The sequence below is a fragment of the Pseudochaenichthys georgianus genome, chromosome 13 (assembly GCF_902827115.2).
Source record: "Pseudochaenichthys georgianus chromosome 13, fPseGeo1.2, whole genome shotgun sequence".
Classification (NCBI taxonomy): Eukaryota; Metazoa; Chordata; class Actinopteri; order Perciformes; family Channichthyidae; genus Pseudochaenichthys; species Pseudochaenichthys georgianus.
Window position 1 is genome coordinate 29,946,495 of NC_047515.1, and position 22,366 is coordinate 29,968,860.

Consider the following 22,366-nt stretch of genomic DNA (forward strand, 5'->3'; position numbering starts at 1 on the left):
TTTGTGACTCTTACAACCTCAGATCCAGTGCCTGGATACGGTTCCAGGTACCTGCTGTGCGGACTGAGGCTGAGAAAAGGAGTCTTTTTTATTATGGTCCTTGATCTTGGAATGACCTTCAATCACGCCTCAAACTGAGGGCACTTGTCTCAATAGCATGTTTTAGATTGAAGTTGTCTGAAGTCCTTACCACCAGCTGCTCTTGCAGTAATAAGTAGTGCACCTTTCTTACTGTCCTAATGTACAAAATGTAGTGACTGCTTTTTTGTCTTCTTAGTTATGTTCTCTGTATTTTATATGTTTGTGTTATGTGTTATGTGTAACGTTGCTGCCTTCTTGGGCAGGTCAGCATTGCAAATGAGATTCTATCTCAGTGCTTTTATCTGGTTAAATAAAAGGTTAATTAAAAATACAAATAAAATAATAAATTGTCTAGTTTCTGAACAGATCGTATCTGTCCCCGGCTGTTTGAAGAGCAAGCATGGGAAACAAAAGACAGCATTTACCTGTTTGCATCCAGCTAGCCATGCCTTTCTGGTGTACCAGCTACGTGAGAAGCCTCGTTGATAAGTTTTGTCTTTTTCACGAGCTTGCTGCGATATATACAAATCGGGTTGGTCCGGTCCAAGGTCTTTAAGTATCAATTTATCTCCCAAACTTCTCCTTTCGAAAGGATTGGAGAGTAGCTCTTGCACGGAATTGGGTGCGGACCGAGGTCCGGCGACTCCACCTGCACACGAAGCCATTCTCATCCAACTAATGCGTCACCTTGGTCACTCACGAGTCTAAAAAACAACTCACGTCAACGCACGTAAGCAACGTGGGCGCCAACATGGGCGCCAACATGGGCGCCAACATGGGCGCCAACATGGGCGCCCTCGTGACCAAAATATTTGACGGCGCTGATTGGCTGAAATTATGGCACAGTTTACTATTGAGACTTTTGCAACGTGCTGGTTGGCTCGGGGGCTCCTTGCACGGCGCCCGGTAATGATACACCGGGCAAGGCCAGGCAGGAAACATGTAACTTATCAGTAACTTTAGACATCGTAACACAATTTTAAACGACATTTTATTGTAGATTATACATTTTACTGATACCAATTGTATGATATTTACCTTGTTCATTAAAAATAAATATATATTTTTTTAAATATATATTTTTTAATTTAATTGTTTTTTTTGTATGTGGGAAGAGGTGGGGCGGCGCCCCTAGCGCCCCTATGGGCCGGCCGCCACTGATCAAGTGTGCTAGCTCAGCTGTTAAATGTACCTTTTTTCATTAGCATATCATTGAACGTTGTAGTTGCTGCATTGTACCAGAGGGAGAAGAACTGATGGCTCTATAATTATAATTTTTACAACATTGAATTAACCAAAGGGCTGACATTTTTTTAGGAGAGATAGTATTATTTTAACTGGTCATCATCATGCATAAAAGGAAGAAAACTTCAAGTATTCAAAGCACATGATGCTTACCTCCGATGTAGGGTTGGAGGGAGCAAGACATTTCAGAGAGTGATGCCTTGTCGGTTTGTGCGGACTGATGTGCTACAGATTAATGGTTGTGGGGAAACTCTTAAAGGTGTAAAATCTGTATAGAGTCATCCTACACCTTGCATTAAGTATTACACGTATTAGTTGTTTAAATAACAGTTTATTGGTTAGTGCTACCAAATTACTTAAAAAGACCAAAACCAATCTCCAACCAATTCTCAATACTTACCCACTTCCCTGTGGCAATCTGGCCCAAACCCATCTGTCTGCATGTATTTCATTTTAAATGTCATGGATAGACACTTTCATCTTACCAAAGAGTAATTTGTTTTTAACAGCTGGACACTATCATTTCTAGCAAATCTAACTCAGACATGAGTAAATAATGCATGTGTTTGGGACTAGTTTCAGCTGCAGATTAACTGCTCTGGTGAGTATTTACAGAAGCAGGATGGTGTACATGGGATAACTCAAAATGAGCAGTGTCCAATCTTTATTGTAAAGTAATAAAGGGAAAAATCAGCCAGTGCTCTGAGGCTCACTAATGTGTTTCAAGCGTTTTTGAACAACAACAGAACAGCAATAAGGCACAAAGCAATATGCTATATCAGGCTTTCGCTGCACAGGCAGCGCTTGTTTGCGGGGTCAATTCATTGTTTTGAGATGAGGACAAAAAGGAAAAGATGATTTATTCTTTAATATTGTACTTCACGTTTGTTAAATGACTAGTTTATAGATTAAAGGTACCGTTTTATTCCACACAAAAAAGCACCAACACTGAGCTCACAAGCCTCTGAGATTCCTTCCTCATATCACCAAAGTCCTGCAATAATACAAATCTCGATCTCACGGTTGAGATATGAGGTGTGCCGCTGGGACAATCCAGAGCAAAGATTGCCTTCTGGTCTGTAGATTGTTCGGCAGATTGATAGAACGAGTGAGCCATTTTACACCAGTGTGCTTTTCGCAACACTATAACACTTTTTATTTCTCTGCATTACAATATAATAGTTTATCTATTATCCACTATTATTCCATTTAATTCAATGCTATTTGCCCTGTTAGAGCTTTTATTTCCCTTTAGGCTTAGTTCATATAAGTTCAGAGCACACACACAATCTTTATCACTGTCTCTCCTCGAAAACGCACACAATCCTTCACGCCCACAGACATCCGCAACCATGCACGTACCCAAGCTGAAGGGAGCACAGTGTTTCAGCAGCCTACTGTTTTGTCAACGTGAGAACCTGAAATAGAGATACCCTGCTCTCCGTGGAGATACAACCATGGACACATTAGCCCACACATGCACCGTCACCAACATGAGGATGCTCGCAAAAACACACAGACCTAAACAAACTTCAAACTCAGTCCTCTTAGACGTGAGTGGACACCTACCCACACGCATTTTGTGCACACACAAAGATGAAGTGTGTGCAGTCGGATTTACTCACACGTGGGAGGAGATTTATACACAACACAAAAACAATGCTCTGAGCTTTGATGACATACATTGAGATTCTGGCTTGATAAAGTTGAAGATAACGTGGGAAAATGGACCTACTCCCTAGACATGCAGAGACACAAAGTAAGAGTGGATAACGACATGTGGGGCAAAGGCTTCGGGTGATCTTCACTAAAACATTGTGTTGAGCTGCTTTATTCGCTGCTGTAGAGCCACTCCACTGACAACACCAGCATGTTCTGCATTTTATATTTCCATCTTAGTGGCATCCCTTTGAGCTGTGCTCCAAGCCTACTGCTGTTGCCTAGGAGCTGCCACAAATGGATCTTATTTATAACTGGTGAGTAACAAAAATTCACACTTGATCATTTAAACATCTTAATGAAGCCACATTCAACGTGTCCATTTGTACGAGAAGTCTCAGCGCTTTATAGTTGCAGCTACAGCTTTATATGCGCCATTTCAAAACAAAAGCACTTTCCAACTTTCGGTTCATTAAAATTAATGCTGCAATGTTCACCATATAAAACACTGCTGTTGAACTGGTGTAATTCTATAGCTGCCTTTATTGCCTCATTATGGTAAATTGATGCCAAAGCCAAATATCTACATAATGTTCAAATGTTTCAAAAGGTGAGGGGGAGGTCAATACTAGTACTTTGTGTATGTATAAATCCCACAGCTATTTTACCACGCAGGTCAAGCAGTGTAAGCCCTGGGGGAATGGTCATGAAACGATTTTAGGTAATGTGTGCTAAGCGGTTCAGATTGAAAGCAAACGTAAACGGATTTTACACATCAAAAGGTGACGCAAAGAGGGATCAGTTTGCCATTTCGGGAAACGTTCTCAATCTACAAAGGCAAACAGCAAGCCGCTAAACAGAATCAAGTGTTTGAGGGAGAAAAAAAACATACAAAAACTGATACAGATTCACAATTTCAAGTTTCCATTCTGTTAAACCCCAAGGTCCCCGTCGGCGGGGACCCTGGTTTTTTTTTTCACGACACTGTGTCTCAGGGGATCTTAATATATAAGAACCTATTAATATGTTATACCAGATTAACAGAAATAATCTCAGCTAACTGACGATACAAACCATTTTTACCAAAACAAAACACAAGTCTCATAAGAAGCATCTAAATGACCCCTTAGTGAAAAATGCTAACGGACATTGGCACAGAACTCAAGATAAAAGTACCCTTATTACTTATCGTAGCTGCACATACAAGATATCCGATTAAAGCTGAGGTTCTACAGATTATTTAGGTATATAATATCATCACTGAGTCATCCGAACTTGCGACAGGGGAAGCAAACACAGACATCACAACACGTACCTTTACAGAGCTTCGAGGGAGATCATTTCACCGTAGCTGTCAATCTGATCAAAAGACGTGTTCAATGGCATTACAACGAGAAAAAACGCGGCTGAATCGGTTAATCCATGGGTTTTTAACATCTCTGTATAAAAAAAGGATTTCATTTATAATCCATAATACCATTTTTATGTAAAAATCGGAGAGCAAAAGTTAGTTGCTAATGGTAGCCACCAGAGTGACTGCTGCTTCCGGTCTATGTCACACCCTGGCTCAAGGACGGACAAAGGAAGGAGACCACACATGATTCATCCAATTGAAGTGCATTTATTTAAAGAAACTAAATTAACTATGAAGTCAGTTAATCAGTTATGTGTGTAGTGTGTGGGTGTGTGAACATGCATCAGTATATAAAGAAAGAACAAACAAACCAAGGTCCAGTAGAGCCAAGCTACCCAAGAGGAGAGAGAGACTGACTGCTCAGGCACCCATACTTGTAGCTGAGCAGTCAACCCAAATCAGGTGTCAGCAATCTCTCCTGATTTGGGGAGTGGCTAACCAGGGACCTGAGTCGAAGGCCTAGGGGCCGTCACACCTCCCCCCTTAAGAATGAGGTAGCACCTCAGATCCTGAAACAAAACAAGAATATTAGACACAACATTTTCTTCCAATTCATAAATCTGAGTAACACGTCTCAGAGCACATAACAACTGCATTATAAGCCTATCAAAAGTGATACTAGGCAAAGAAGGAACTATGACAAAAAGTACCTGAGGTGACTACCGAAATTTGCACAAAACCTGCAATCATTATAGCCTAACCCCAGGAAAAGCAACTACTGCTGCTTAGTGGACAAAACAGGGAATGCCTGTACGGCCAACACTTCAAGAAGACTGGGACGAAGCTCCCCTTGCCTGCCCCATCTTACCCAAAGAGGTTACTGTAGCTCTCTTTCACATACTTACGTGTGTTACAAATGTTGCACTGACCTTCTTGCCCAATTGACATTGCCACATGTTTTGCACTTCCAATCATATACACTGAAGAGACCCCTGCTCCTCCCAGCCAGAGTTTTCCAACTATCTGTTCTTCCAGCTTTCATCATCTGTGCCCTCATGGGTTTCTTCCTGCCACATCTGTAACAACTGCTTCTTCTAGCAAAGTTCATCATTCCACACTTATCAGTACAAAACCAGTCCTCGCCTCTAACATGAAAACTCTTTCCTTCAATGTTTATTTTGTTACCCCTGAATGGCTTTGCATGATCTGGCCAAACACGACCACCTGCCAGGTCATTTCCCAAAATGATGTCCACTCCAGTCACGGGCAACTCTGGACGAACACCAACCTCCACTTCTCTCTGGACCAAATCACAGGACAGAAACAGTTTATGCTCAGGCACAGAAATGGATTGCAGACCAATCCCTCGAACTGGAACACAGCGCCCCGTGTCTGAATCTGGAGAAAAAAGCAAGATGGCCTCCCTCACTAAAGTATTCAAAGCGCCTGAGTCCCTCAAAATCCTGACTTGAACTTTCTTGTCACTCCCAACTAGGGTTACGAAACCGTCAGACATAAACGAAGCATAACCCGACTCAACCTCTGAGATATCAATTGCCTTACCCTGCATTTGCAATGGAACCAAGACTTCTGTTTCACCAACTCTTGGATTATGAACAGTTGTAGCCAAACCAACTGACTTCACACGAAAATTGTTGCTTTTCCCCTCTAGCAAAGGACATTCTTTTTTCCAATGACCCTGTTGATGGCAATAATTACACACATTTGCATTGCTTGTGCCATTAGGATGCTGTGCAAACTTTGGGGACAAAGATCCTGCTCTCTGAGATTCATTCCTTTCATAACGCTCACCAAAGATGCACCTGTGCGTCAACACATACTCAGCCAGTACTGCTGCCTCCCTAGGACATGTGAGTTTATGTTCATTAATATAGGTTGCAATGTTCTCAGGGACCGACTGTTTCAACTGCTCCAGAATGATTAAATCACATAACTGATCCAATGTTTTTACCCCAGAAGAAGAGTACCAGCGCTTGAAATGCAAGATCAAATCCTGTGTAAATTCCACATGTGTTTTGTTACCACTCTTTCGCCAGTCTCTAAAACGTTGGCGGTACGCTTCAGGCACCAACTCATAAGCCTTCAAAACAGACGATTTCACCGTATCATAATCTTTACAGGCATCAGAAGATAAAGCGGAGTAGGCTTCTTGTGCTTTACCTGTAAACACACACTGAAACATTAAAGTTCTGTCCTCATCAGGCCAGCCCCTTGAATCTGCAACACGCTCAAACAGACAAAAAAAAAGTGTCTATATAATTTTCATTAAACTTTGGTAACAGTAAATTACTTGCAACATCAAAGCGTGAATTACAAGTTCCTTATTCAATGCCGATGCAGACATTTTACCTTCCCTAATCAAAGCCAATTTTTGCAGTTCTAAATCCAGTTTCATTTGTTCCTTTTTGTATTTGATTTGTTCCACCTCTTTTTCAAGAATCAACAATTCTTTCTGTTGTTCAAATGTTAAGCCAGACACACAATTAGTGACAATGCTCTTACCTCCCCTGTCCATCAGTACCGCACAGTCTAGCAAATGAGCCTTGATAACACTTTTCAGGGTTTCCTTTGTTTGCTTGGAATCAAAATCAACAGAGTAATAATGAGCAATCTTCAACAACTGCTCCTTTGTACATTGCTCCAACAACTCAGCCGAGGGACACTGAACAAAATCTTCCACAATGTTAGCCATATCAAACCACAAAAATCTAGCAACCTAGATAACCACATTGAGGTAACATACACCAAACCTTTACACTATGCAACTAGTGGCAACAACAACTGGTGACTCCCCATGCTCAACTAACTCATTAGAGTATGTCCCTTATCTGACTAAACTCGTACCTAGTCTTCGTACAGATACTTGTGGTGGGTATTTATTCACTGAAACCCAGTGGCACTGGAAAGCAACTGTATACACAGCGACCCCACAATAAACCATGGACGTGATCCCGAGACAACTGCTCTAGCCACTTTCTGTCACACTAAACCCAACCCCCGACAACAGACTCTCTATTAGAACCTGCTGCTTGGCCTCACAGAGGAGAACACAAGTCACATGCCACACCAAACATTTAGCATATTTACCTCAAAGAAAACTGGCCCAAACTAGATTATAATAAAGCTCTCCAAAACAACTACATCCATGTGTGATACTCCAACCTAAATTAGTACAGAAAATTCATACCGACAAAATGTATGTCAACATTTGACTTTTGACTTTAGACGAGCCCCCATGTCACGCCCTGGCTCAAGGACGGACAAAGGAAGGAGACCACACATGATTCATCCAATTGAAGTGCATTTATTTAAAGAAACTAAATTAACTATGAAGTCAGTTAATCAGTTATGTGTGTAGTGTGTGGGTGTGTGAACATGCATCAGTATATAAAAGAAAGAACAAACAAACCAAGGTCCAGTAGAGCCAAGCTACCCAAGAGGAGAGAGAGACTGACTCTCTGCTCAGGCACCCATACTTGTAGCTGAGCAGTCAACCCAAATCAGGTGTCAGCAATCTCTCCTGATTTGGGGAGTGGCTAACCAGGGACCTGAGTCTAAGGCCTAGGGGCCGTCACATCTAGGCTATGCGGTAGTCTCACACACACACATTACCAAATAAGGACTATATGGGAGTTCCCCTCGATTGCATTGGCTCTGACGGTCAGAAAGAGATGTCACATGTCAAAATCCAGCAAGGGGGGCCAGAGATATGGAAAATCCACCCAAATGGCCCCAGAAGAGGGTTTCTTTTGCTAAATCTGTCTAAAAAGGTAGAATATCGCTTTTTCTGCATCAATCTTGATACAGGGTACTTATTATATGTTGTACTTTGGATTCCTAAAGCTTTTAGTCTACTAACCCATCATCTAAGGGTAGTTTTCACTATAAGTACAACATATTTTTTTGGACGAACACTATAATTTACAGTTTTTTACCATGTTCAATCGGAATTTTCTTTAAAATAAAAAACAACTATATTGAATCTGACTTTTCTACATCCAACTCACAGGTTTATCATTACTTTGAGAAAAAAGATTATTAATTTAACCCTTTTAGAAGGGAAGATATGGTTATTTGTTCTGGGAATGTCATTTTCGAGCCTGAAACCTGAAAAACAGGCTCGGGGTTTAACAGGATTTATTAAAGAACATTTTTCACAGATATTATGTGATGATTTGAGCAGATGCTGTGAGCAACCAGTTACACTTTCCAAATGAGCAAGGGAAGTACATGTATGGCCACTTCTCCCTTGGGCCTCCCCAAGCCCAGCATGGAACAGTAAAAACCCAGCAGGGATGATTACAAGGGTGTACGCTGGCATCATTTCACCAGGGAGAAAGGATGGAGATGTTAAGCTGTTACTGATTCAAAATGTTGAGGGTGAGGGAGGATAGTGGTAAACAAAGCCCTAGACAGTTTCCTGAAGCATCAGTTGGGATTGCTGCTGCACAGACACTGAAAATGATTTGTAAGGACTTGCCCTCACAAAAAAAAATCATGCATATGTCTCTATCTGTGTTGAGATTGTTAGTTTCAAGGTGCCATAAATAGCAATTTCTGTACTGGCTAGAAAACACCTTTACTGTACTATAAGGGTATTAAACTAGGGAAATCATACTTAGAAAATAGAAAAGCAACAGAGCTTAATGGGTAACTGTCTCAAAATATCTATTCCTAGTTATTCTTTTGTGCAGTGCAGTAGTGATAATGAAAAGAAAAAACATGTGTTTTGTCTAATTGGTTGTACTACCTAAATTCTGCTCATTACAGTAAGATCTACCTCCAAACATGCCAAAGAGGAATAAACCAGAACAACCTTGAAATATGAGTTCAACCCTGACGTTGCAGATGGTATTATATTTTATAATAAAATACATAATGTTGACGCCATGCTGCATGAAAATTAAGATGTGGTGAGAGGAACATAAAGAGAGATAACATTTCAGCAATCTCTTAATAAGATGCAAGCTTATACTCAAAAAGCAATTACTCCTTTTCAGTATGAAATAAAAGCATGTTCTCCCTTCTTTGTCAGAGCAACTATTCTATTGTTGTACGTTAGACTTCCTCTTTTGTCAGTATATATTCTACCATACAGATGTCGAGGCGGAGGCTAATTGGGTATAAGTTTGTCTTGTTGATCGACTGAATACTCTAAACTCCAGACACCCAATCCCTGACCTTTTTCCACAGTTTCCTGCTGTGCAGACAAACCAGTAAAGCATCTGGCTTCTCCTGATGAATTTAATTATTTATGATAGGGTGTGCTGCCACATAAGTCCAAATTCTCCAGAGAATGATCCTGTTATGTGAAGTCAACCATTTAGGCGAGGATGCGTCTGGAACAAAAAGTCTGCTAGACAATACAATACATTTGCCTCAACTAACAAAGTGTTCGCTGGCAGAGCAAATGTTTTCATTTATTGTCAAAAATATGTTAAGAGGTTCAGATAAGAGAGCTGAAATACTTTGAGCATGACCCCGCTTTGATCCCATCACATGGATGAGTGTTGTGATTATTTTCCAGATAAATAGCAAGTAATTAATTTGGGTTGCAGTGAAGTGGAACTTGTTGAGGATTGTTGTTTGTGGAACATCAAAGTCTGTGTCGGGACTTTCCGAGCACAGACAGATCTCAATAGAACCATAATCAGTAAGTTAAAAATCATCAAATTATACACTTCATAATATATAATCCAAAACTCTGGGATGTTTTAAGCTGCCAAAGCTTATTCTAAATAATACATCATGGGCCTCAGGCTACTGGTATAGCCTTAAAATTAGTAAAAAATCAATACTTTTCATGTTTTATACATTTAACTGCCCTTTTTTTGTTTGGTACATATTTTAGTGTTTGGAAAGTCATTACAGTAAATGCGAATTTAAGAATCCACCCACCACTGAGTCCCATGAGACTTTATGAGGTGCCTCGTTCATTTATTGGGTCGACACCTATGCTATATGTATGTTTGGTCCAAAAAGTTCACAACCTTTGATATTGGTCATTCCTTTTAGCTTTTTCCACCTACATGTATACATTCTTGCCCTGTGCTGCCTGGCTGTCAGATAAAATCATCTGTGGGGAATGTTCCAGTAGGCTCCTGGATGTTTACAGAGGACACTTGTGAAGTTGTGTAATGGTTCAACTGTGAACGTGTGGTGAGGAGGTTATGCAAGAGCATCTCTCAGGTCTGATTCATGCGTTCTCAGATCTGCATGAGTGTGTTTGTGTATTTGTTCAGAAAAGGGAGGTACTCTGAAAATGGTGGAGTTGAGACACCTTTCTCTTCCCCTCAGCGTATAAACACACATCACTAACATTCAAAGTCTTGGAGAGTCACAAGGCCAAGCGAGTGGGCAGAATATAAGATTGAAAAGTGAACGCCCACAGAGACTCATGCACATAAACACCTGCAGAACCGCCTGAAGAATTTCAGTTTTACTAAGAAGGTCAAAACATAGACGTGCGTGTTGTGGCAATGATTCAGTCCCCCAATGGAGGGAAACACATTTGCCTTTTCAAACCTTGATGTGGGGGAGCTAATTGCAAATACAAACATGAACTCTCAGGCTCCCCTTATGCCCAGTCGTGTTTGTTCAGGCGGTCATTTGCTTTCCTGTATTTCCCCACTTCTAAATGACATACATAAATAACTAATAACAAAAAAACATCTAAATCATTACTTATCTTTATGAGAAAATAATTACAAAATTGAGCATTACATTGAAGGTAAAATAAATGATTATCTGGGCATCAGTGTGCCCTGCTGTATGAAAAAGACTTTTTCAAAGTGTGTTTTGCCTTTGAGAGCTTATACAGATGTATTGTGTTCTCTCCAAACACTGGGATTCTGTATGTGACGCTGGATATCACTACTGACTGCTCAATATGTGATAAATGTATTAAATCGTGACAATATTATGGGATTTATAAATGTGCCCAATGTATGTCTGTATGTATACAGTGTGTGTGTGTGTGTGTGTGTGTGTGTGTGTGTGTGTGTGTGTGTGTGTGTGTGTGTGTGTGTGTGTGTGTGTGTGTGTGTGTGTGTGTGTGTGTGTGTGTGTGTGTGTGTGTGTGTGTGTGTGTGTGTGTGTGTGTGTGTGTGTGTGTGTGTGTGTGTGTGTGTGTGTGTGTGTGTGTGTGTGTGTGTGTGTGTGTGTGTGTGTGTGACCATGTCATTTTCCTGAGACCTGGGGTGCAAGAATGTATACAGTAAGTTGCAGAATGCTAAAAGATCAAAGTGTGCTAGCAGCAAAATGTATGTCAGTGAGTTTGGATTTTAATATCTGTATCCTGACAAACTTTACGAGATTTATTATGTAAAACATTCTGCTATCTTTTCTAGTTTGTAAATTGCACCCCATCATTAATTGTCCCGTTTATTTGACAACCTGGTTCAGGGACTTTAACACCACAGTATTCCTTTCGGTTATTGGTTGCCTTGTGTTGTTTAGCTTAAACTAATATATTTATTATGATATTTATTTGTGTCTAAGGAATTATTTTTTTTTTTTACTTATTTATGGATCAACAAGTCCTCCAACTCATAGGACCAAATGGGTCGATTGTTTAAGCCCTTATTATGACCAAATATGTCGTTTGTTCAAGAGCTTAATACGACCTATAATTACGTTTTAAAATTGTCGGCCTCTAGTGCTCCCGTTCAATGCAAATGTTACAGAGGGTTGTTTATTCACAAATAACCCTCTCTGTAAAATCCTAAATTGTAGGATAGTTTGGCCATTAAAACGCTTTATGATTAGATTTCTAGCGAGAAGTATATATTGTACTTTTAGAATCCACGTCCAGTCGATATGTAGGATCTATAGTTTGATAGATATTACGAAGATGATTTGAGGTTTCGTCAGGACAACGTGTATATGCGGCAAGCTTCCATGTAAAGTTACGGGTTGAAAACAGTATTTCCGGTCTCGCCGTTTTCATAATAAAACTAATGAACAAATGATTTAACAGTGATATCTGCACTACTCATCCACTAGAAAACATCAGTTTATCCTAGTTAATTATACGACATTAATTGGTTTAAATTCTGTACAATGCTTTTGTGTTTTTCCCATAGGTTTTTCTCTTTCGATTCTGAGAGACACATTTCTGTTTTCAGAGGTTTTGATAGGCTAAGATCACGCCGCAATGCACGTTGGGATATGGTGTTTATGTGATATGAAATCGGAAAACATTAAAAAAAATTATAATAATACTTTATTCCGAGTGTTCTTGCTTTTATCTTTGAAAGTCATCACATAACGGCATTGCAATACACGGTTCGGCTGCATTAAATATTACATATCTGCCCTAGATATGTATTTATAGAGCCCTGATCAGAAGACCTTTTGACAAACTGGAAGAGATGCCGCCAAAACTGAATACGTGACGTGGACCATAAATATATCAACAATTAAACAACATCTTCCATTTCTGTTCACACAATACATCTCCTTGCAGTATCAACACTAATTCGGCTGACTTTTATATTTGATCCAATTAGTAGATAGTCTGTATTTACACCATAACGGTGCACAGCTGATAGAAAGGGACTTTTTTGTAGTTTTTAAAGATATTACTGATTTTCTGAACCACCTTTCCAACTCCTCATGCAGTTGACTGTTACAGGTCTATACAAGTTCATGGTACAATGCATAAGCTTCACATCGAGAGACTGAAACTGTATTTTCCTTTAACGTTCTGTTTTAATTTCACAATAAAGTGTATAGTCATATTATGTACGATATTATTATGTTTTATTAACTAGACCACTGGTCTAAACCGCACCTCCTAGTGGTTAAAGCACGTTATTGAATTTAGTTGTAGAATAAGTTATATTTGATGAAAACATTTAAATATTAAGAGTAGCCTACATACAAAATAGGGGTCAATGATAGAAATATAGAATGGAAAATATCAAGAGGATACTGTAGTGATCTCTACAATAAAACAGTTTAGTGCAGGACGTCCAAAGATATTAACAGGAGGATGTGCAAAACAGACAAACTGATAAGGCTGAATTTTACTCAGGTGTAACTAAAGTCTGATTTAAGGGTTGTTTATATTTCACATCATTAATCATAATCTGCAAAGTAACACAAATAAATGTAGTAGAGTAAAAATACCAGGTTAACCTCTGAATTGTAGTGGAGTAGAACAAAGTAGTACATGCTGCTGTAACAAAAACATTTCCCAACTTGGGATCAATAAAGTATCTTAACTTAAGATGATCGATGGCTACTGCCATATTTGCTAAATGTGCATCTGAACCTTGACAAGTGCATGTTTCAGGCTTATCAATTAACAACAGGAGGGGTCACAGACATAAGACCAGCTGTTAAATAAAGCTCTTCTGACCTTAGCTGTCATGTGGTATTAATGCTGCCCATTATGGACACAAGCAATTTTCACCCATGTATTAATTATATGTTTTAAATTTGATAACACCAATGTGTTTCGTATCCCCTAAACCTCCAGGGATGTATACAGTTTAATACTGGCAACTTCTAATTGTGGGAAATACGAAAACGTCTTTTAAAACTACATTTCCCAGTAGAGACGTGCCATAGAACATGTTGCGAAACACACAATAGCCAGCAAGTGTAATTCTGGGGGGGAGGGCCAGGCTGGACCCGTCCAAGTCCAGTTTTGGATAGTCTGGCGTGGTTCCATTCCATTTCAAAGAGCTGTTTGACAGCGTAACCTTGTGGCACTGCCACTCCAATATCCAATCACATAGGCTTGAGGGCTAATCACGGGGTTTGTAAAGCAAGGCGGATGTTGTAGTCCCAAACGATAGCTAGGGATTCTGGGTAGTGTAGTGTCTTCGGAAACTCTGTAGTGTCTAAACTCCGAAAAAACAATTTGTTTCTCCGAATCGAAGGTTAAAAACACAAAAGCATTGTACACAATTTAAACCAATCAATATTGTGTAATTAACAAGGATAAACTGATGTTTTTTAGTGGATGAGTAATGGAGATAACACTGTGTAATCATTTGACAGTGTGGGGAATACTTCCGGTTTTATTATGAAAACTTCGAGACCGGAAATACTGTTTTCACCCACGCTAACTTTACATGGAAGTTGCCCCATATACAGTACACGTTCTCCTGGCGAGACCTCAAATCATCTTCGTATATCTATCAAACTGTAGATCCTACACATCCACTGGACGTGGATTATAAAAGTACAATATACACTTCTCGCTAGAAATCTAATAAAAAAGCATTTTAATGGCCAAACTATTCCACAATTTAGGATTTCCCAGAGAGGGTTATTTGTGAATAAACGACCCTCCGGAGCGTTTGCAATCGACAGGAGCATGTTGTTTCTTACACGACCACTAGAGGTGCTACACTTTAAAACGTGACTCTGGGTCGTATTTAGCTGCTGAACAATCGACCTATATGGTCGTTTTTTGTAGGAGGACAGGCTGTTATGGAGAAATATGTCAACGTCTGTGAAATACCAATGTGAGAAAAAGCAGTAAAAAAAAGAAAATCTTATATTTGTAATTGCCTGAAAGGGACAAAACTATTTCTGAATAAAGAAATGAATGCATGCTTGTTTTGACTCCAATGTGTTTTTCAAGAATTACATGCTTAAAATATAAACTGGTTACATACCTTAAGGATTATACAATAATATCATTTGCAGCTTCACATTAACAGTTTTGTACTTTTTTATGTTTTTTTTAAGGGTAGGATTAAGGCTAAAGTATGAGTTATCCTTTTCCTTAAATGTGGGATGTCAATACTAACAACAATTGCATTGATGGTTGTACAGTCAACACTATTGGCCCTATCTTGTAAGCAGTAAATAGTGCAAGAAACATTTTAAATACATATTCAACTTATCAAGGAACTTATTTTACACCGCTTTTTAATAAATGGCTGAAAATGTAATTATTTTGTATGTGTGTGTGTAAACCTAGTAAATAATAATAAAAGGTCTCAGTGACAATGTATAGGAGAATAGGTGTAGTTACACCAGCGTCATGGCCAAAGGGATTGGTCTGTTGATTTGCCGGTAACACTTTACAATAAGGTACACAAAATGTGCTTAGTTACTGAGGAACTACTAGATAGTTAATGGTTAGTTAATGAGTAGTTCCTCAGTGACTGCGATTGAGGAACTAATGGTTAGTTACTGGTAAACAGACTGGGGGGTACTGTATTAATGAATCATTCGTTAATGGTTACTTAATGAGTAGTTCCTCAGTGAACTTATGGTTAGTTACTGGTAAACAGACTGGGGCGGTACTGTATTAACGAATCATTCGTTAATGGTTACTTAATGAGGAGTTCCTGAGTGAACTAATGCTTAGTTGCTGGTAAACAGACTGGGGTACTGTATTAATGAATTATTCGTTAATGGTTACTTAATAAGGAGTTCCTGGGAGACTTTGATTGAAGCAATGGTCCGCTGCAGCAGGGCACATTTAAACCTGCCATCTTCGGCTGGCTTGGGTCCCACCCTGGATCAACTGGTGGAGGTGGATCCGATTTACCTTACCATTACTTAGGCCGTTTGGGTACGGTAAACTCAAGGAACGCAAACAAAAACAGTAGTTACCCATTACCTAATGATTACCTTACCGTTACTAAAACAGTAGTTACCCATTAAGTAATGCTTACCTTACCATTCGTTAAGCATTGTGTGTCCCCTCAAGTAAAGTAATGCATCAAAAACAGTAGTTACCCATTACCTAATGCCTACTTAACCATTGGTTAAGCATTGTGTGTCCCCTCAAGTAAAGTAATGCATCACAAACAGTAGTTACCCATTACCTAATGCCTACTTAACCATTGGTTAAGCATTGTGTGTCCCCTCAAGTAAAGTAATGCATCACAAACAGTAGTTACCCATTACCTAATGATTACCTTACCGTTACCAAAACAGTAGTTACCCATTAACTAATGATTACCTCACCATTAGTTAATCAGTTTAACAAACAAACAAACAAACAAACAAACACTGTTGATGACAATGACGGATCTACAGCCACTGAAGTTTTACATTTTTATTCAAACAACGATGAAAATAACAACAAAAAATGGAAATAAAAAATACTTTTTATAAAAGAAAACTAAAAACAAGTGCAAACCAAAAAAACATCCATTCCTTCCTCACTTCCCCTTTGGATTAATGGATAATAGTCCTCCATTGGTTTTCAAGTCTTGGACCTTCCCCTCTAAATGTTGGTCCTTTATGGCAGCTTTACACATCTTCGAGAAATGGAGAAGGGTTTCCCCCTTCTTCAGTGTTCCCCGGATGTCTAGATGCCCGGGTTCACGGCATGCAGTTCTGCAATTCCTGCAGTGTCGGCAATGGTTTTGCGGTCCACTCCTACCGCTCTGTAAGCCGCCGTTTTATTATTCCCCTTGTTTACCGCCTCAAGAACACGCTTGTAGCGGCTTATGGCGTCTTCTGGGGTCAGGACTGAAACAGAAAAAAAGACAAATATGTAACTATTTAACAACAGTACTTTGTTGTTGCCTATCCTAATGATGTCTGTAGTGCAGAAATCAGTTAGGATATGGGTTTATTTATTGATAATATTGTTGTACTAGTGCTATATAGTGGTAGTGTAATCCTTACATACAAAATTGTGTAATGAATTGGTGTAGTGTAAAGGTATTACTAGTCTTGTAGCTTTGCTCAAAGTAATGTATACATGTTAGTTATTGTGTTTGGGGTGTGTACCTTTATATACAGAAGTTAGGTTTGGGCAATCAGCTCTACTTTTATCCAATCATGTTTAATAATGATAACTGATAAGACGATTCCACAATGTGGATTTAATGCTCTATCGACATTGCCCCGTTTCTAATTTATAACGCATCAATATTGCCAAGTTTTAGCCTGGCATCCTCATGTCTCAGCAGCCTTTAAATGGAACAGTTTGGAGAATCTGCTCTCCCTGTTCTTTTATTAAAATCTGACACTGCAGGTTAATGTAAGCGTGCAGAGACCAGTTGTTTGGAAACAATGGTGTCGCTCTGAACAGAGCGACATCACAGCATGTTCTGTTTAACATTATAGGCCTACTTATATTCAGGGATACAAACACCTGTATGGTGAAATAAGAGAGAACTATTGGAAACAGAAAAAACAGCGTAATATACCATCTGACAAAGGACTGCGCTATAATGCGTCAATTAACTGGCTATTCTTTATAATATACGGATAGGAGACAGAGATGTTAAGTTACAAATAAAGGGTTTCTATTACTATTTAGATCAGGGGTGGGGAACTTTTTTCTCTCAAGGGCCATTTCAATTTTTACAACTTTCTCCAAGGGCCGTACAAATTATTGAACTCAATTTCTGCTTAAAAATTCTAAAATCACAGCCCATTCATTTCACCTTTCTTTCATGCTGTGCAAAGAAAAAGCAACCTCTTAATCCAGATATGTTACAATGACTCGCGCATGCATGCATACACGGTTGTGGCATGACCGCCAAAACAGAAAGATATGGACACAAGATGTGTGCAAATTTGTTTTTAAATATTGAAGTTAAAAGCATCAATCTGGTGCACTTTGAGAGCAAAATGAAGAGATCAATGGATACATCTCTCAACACCCATATGAAACAGAACTGTAAGCAGATTACTCTTTTTCTTTATGGATATTTTACAAATCACTCCCCTTTTAAACTGTATTCTTGTTATTTTAAAAAACGTTTTTGTTACTGTCAAAGTATGTTATACCTGTATACCAAAACTACAACTCTTCGCTTCTCCACGAATTACACAAGTCACCCAAATCAGCGTCAAGGTTAGCCTGTTTTTAACGCAAAAAACAATGCTGTGTTTTGAATATCGGGGCCTTAACACCAGGTACCTCCTACTCAAAATTCCCAGCATCCGTTGAGCAAAAATGGCTGCAGAACCCAGGGTGAGGATGCTCAGAGTACATAGCCCGAATGACACCTCTTTTCCCATCTCCTACGTATCCTGCACAACACAAAAGTGAAAAATCTGATCTACAGAAGGCTGTAAATGTAATAATACATTTGATTTTGATCATTTGTATGTATAATCTTATGAATGATCTGCTATCTTCAATACTATGGTTAAGTGATATTTAAATTAAACTTAAACAAATCTATATACAGGCTGTCACCATATTTTGGAATTGTGAAAAGACTGGCAAGCCACTTCCCTTATCAGCTTTACAGTTACCTGGATTTTATTCCACCAGCCCTGCAGATATTACACTAGCCTACAAACCTCAATAGGCATGACTCCTAAAATCCCTAAATCTGTTGATTTTTGTTCACACATCTTAGTCCTTCTTCTTAAAGTCCTTAAAGTTTTAGTTTAAAATAGAGATACTTTTTAAATATTGTTCTATAATGATTAAATGTCAGTGAATAACAAAATGTTTAATTATATAACTTTTACATCTCATTTAAAAAAGGTGGTTGCTAACTTTATCAGTGGCATACTGTGACAATAACTGGGACTTCAGCTCAGCCACACTTAGCAGACAGACCAAAAAAGTGTCAACACGACAAAATATTTAGATATGGATAAACGGCAGACTACTGTGACAACAGCAGCTGGCTATGGAGTGCAACTGTTGCATGAAATGACGGCAACCACCACACAATTACATTACAATTATAAATATATTAATTTAGAGTTTGTCTTTAACTGTATGAGACTACTACTGATACTCTCATTGAGCACTAGATAATTGTCTGTTTGGAAGCTGCTTTAATATATTAATGTGAGTCAAAAGTACATTTTACACATATATTCCTGCTTACATGATGTAGTGGGACATCCTGGTATTTTTAAGTTGAAAGTGCAATATCCAAATTGCAAGAAGCTGCAATTATTATTTTTCAGCTAAATTTGAGAATACAAAATTATTTCCTTTTTCTTCAGTAAAATCTGGACTTTCACTCTCTCTAGATCTAATCAATTACAGGTGGCAGCCATCTGTAATTTAGGTTACTTTGAAAAAAACAAATGGTGACAGCACTTAATTGTCTAAAGCTAACTGTGAGTGACGTGCATTGATACATTTTTGAGGAAATATAATCTATCTAACAATCTATGTAAGCACTGAAAGCATCTGAAGCAGAAATACAGAACTTCTTTATCTATGTCATTGTATGCCAACCTGAACAATCTTTGAATTGCGTTCTGCAAAACTGACAAGACGAAATGCAAAACATGGTGGACATTTCCTCGCGATAGGACTCAGAATGGTGAAACCAATTTGTGTCCACACCTGTAATAAGAAAGTATAAAACAATAAGCCTAAGGTTTAATTTAGCAAGCTTATTGAAATTGAATTTGTAAAATACAATATTTCTTACTCAATATCCACAAAAAGTGTGCCTTTTTCCGGAAAGCGTCCTGGCTGACGGTATTTCTTACTTTCCAACAAACCAGAGAAAGCGTCAAATATGCCATGTCTCCAGCATCAAGAACTACCTCCAAAAGAATGCTCTGCAGCAATTCTTGCGGTAGCTATGGACATATTTTTTCAAGAACCAGGTTAACAACAGAACTGAATTTCAAAACAAATATTTGTGTATATTTATATATTGATATGCTCCTTCTTCATAACCAACCAAGAGAAGTGGTTACCTTAAGAATCCAGCAACATGTCTTTCTTGTGTCCACCATATTTTTTGGGCGTTCAGCTCTTTTATTGAATCCAACCACTTAAAAACACAAAAACAACCAGAAGATGATGCAGGGCTGACTTGTTTATTCTTATCTTATGTTACCTAGTTAGCATTCTTTCTTTTTATTTATGCATATTTGACTAATCACTCCCCTTTTAAACTTTTTACTGTCCTATAGTACACATTGGAATGATTTCTTACTTTATTTTGTACAACTTTATTAAATAGATAAAGGTGTGCTCTCTCTCTTGCTCTCTCGCTCCACATTGCTTTTCTTCCCGACTGCAACTCTGTTGTGTGTCTGTGAGAGCGTTTCACACGTGTGTATGAGAGATTTTTACCAGTGGCGAGCCTGTCTCTGAGGGCCTAAGATATTCTACAAAATAATATTTAAAAACATTAAAACAAATTATATTTTTCTTTATATATTTTTTTTAAATATGTTTTTAGTAATATTTGTCAATAGTTTTACCAAAAATAACTTGATTAAATTGTATTTAAAATAACATTTCCAAAGAAATAAATCCTTTGAATCTGCCTATTCAGTTTCTGTTTGAATGTGAAGGGTTAAATGAAAGAAGCTCCTCTCTGCGAGTCTGTGAAGACAGGAGCTGATTGGACGTCCAGCTATGAATTCACAGAGGGCCAGCTATAGTAACTGAACGAGAGTAATGTCAAATGACAGTACAATTGACCAATCATATCTTCCCTCTAAATGGGTGGGCTTTATTATCGCGGACTTTATGACAAGTTCAGCCCGCTGTGAAACGTTTCTTGTTTCCATAGCAACAACAACTGTCAACAGCGTAAACTTGCCTTCAAAATAAAAGCATGCCAAATTACACTTAAGACATACAACTGCAACGAAAGTAACAAACACAATGCAATATCCTTTTCAATTTCAAAGAACACAAATTGGGTTATCTACAGGTGTTGTTTTGTGTGGTTTTTTTTTCGCGACCCACCTATCACATCTCTACGCCCCACCAGTGGGGCGCGCCCCAGACTTTGAGAAAAGCTGCGCTAAGGCATGTAGCGACACTCCTCCACTAATTAAGTGTAATGTACTTTAAGTACATGAGCAAATCCGTTTCAGTTTAGTGTTTTCAGTATGAACACAAACAGTCTGACAGCACCTGCTAATGCAGGTTAGCCCTGTTCACTAGCTGTTCCTTCTACACTGAGCAATGATCAGTCTGTCACATAATTCACTGTAGTTCTACCTCCTTACTTCCCAAGTCAGACACTGTGTAGGTGGCCAACTTACCTCTCTTTGCAGTCTTTCCTTTTGTCTTCTTCGCTTTTTTCCCTCTTTTTTTCTTGTTCTTCTTCTTACTCTTCCTCTTCCTCTTCTTCCCTCTGTCTGACGAAGAGGATGAGGAGGAGGAACTGGAGGAATTGGAGGAGGACGAGGAGGTGGAGGATGAAAAGGAGTTGCCTGCCCCTATTTGGTCACCTTCAGAAATAACTGGCGCCTTAACTGATGCCATTTTTAGAAGGGCCAAACCTGAAACAAACAAGAGGATTAGAAGATAACTATTGTTACCACTAAGGGTCAGAACATTTACAATAATCTTTAAACCTTATATTGTGTGTTCAGAGTTTCACGCAGATCGGTGAAAATTCATAGTGTTTTTCACTACATTCGAAATAGTGAAACATATCGTGACCTGAAATGTTAGGTAAGTGAAACAATTTGTGGCGAATGTGATATGCCTGTTCCAAGTTTCCCCCGAACAAACGGACTCAACATATTTTAACAAGTGACTGTTCTTTCCCTCTCAATCCAACCCTCTACTGTCGGTTGATAAGTGAGAGAAGTGAGCTGGAGCTGTCAAGCTCCACCCCACCATTTGGTGCTGTCCGTCCTATATGCTTGTCATGATATGTTTGCAGTGAAATGACTGAATTGCTGATGCAACTAGTCATCTGCAAGCATGTATGGCCTCATGGACTGTGATGAGGAATGTTGTAGGGCTTGGTGTATGTGCCTGTTTTTTTTTTTCTTTCTCAAAAGCTATCGGATGCCAATAAGTAATTATTTAATCATTATTGATTTGCTTACCCTCAGCCAGCTGTATCCTCAGATAGTCCCTTTCGCTTTCAAGATATAATACTTTGTCCTTTAAAGCATCTATCCTTATTTTTAAGGCATTGTTTTCAAGTTTTCTGTGCTTCAGAGCTGCTATGGCTGTGGGAGCTGCAGAAACATCTGTAATGACAAAAACGGCAAAAAAAACATTATCTTTTCTGTAGTTATTACACAAATAGTATGTATAGGCAGATTGTGGTTCCATGCCTTTGCTTAGCGTTTTCAAGAAATGTACAATAAAATGTCAAAATTAGA

General features: G+C 38.8%; 1 protein-coding gene across 1 annotated transcript; it reads right to left on the reverse strand.

Annotated features, from left to right (window-relative positions):
• Window positions 1-16,473: 16,473 nt before the first annotated feature.
• Window positions 16,474-22,105, reverse strand: LOC117457595 (ADP-ribosylation factor-like protein 6-interacting protein 4). The gene is made up of 3 exons (XM_071205297.1): window positions 22,085-22,105; window positions 21,287-21,526; window positions 16,474-16,810 (listed from the first exon to the last, which is right to left on the reverse strand). The coding sequence occupies exons 2-3, from the start codon at window positions 21,507-21,509 to the stop codon at window positions 16,647-16,649; spliced, it is 387 nt and encodes a 128-aa protein (XP_071061398.1). The 5' UTR covers window positions 21,510-21,526; window positions 22,085-22,105; the 3' UTR covers window positions 16,474-16,646.
• Between the last annotated feature and the right edge of the window lie 261 nt (window positions 22,106-22,366).

Bases quoted from the DNA above. Each gene is read 5' to 3' on its own strand.
- LOC117457595 (XM_071205297.1), bottom strand. From the start codon at position 21,509: ATGGCATCAGTTAAGGCGCCAGTTATTTCTGAAGGTGACCAAATAGGG. The intron at 16,811-21,286 runs GTAAGTTGGCCA...TTTCTGTTTCAG, and splicing joins AGGAAAGACTGCAAAGAGAG to TCCTGACCCCAGAAGACGCC.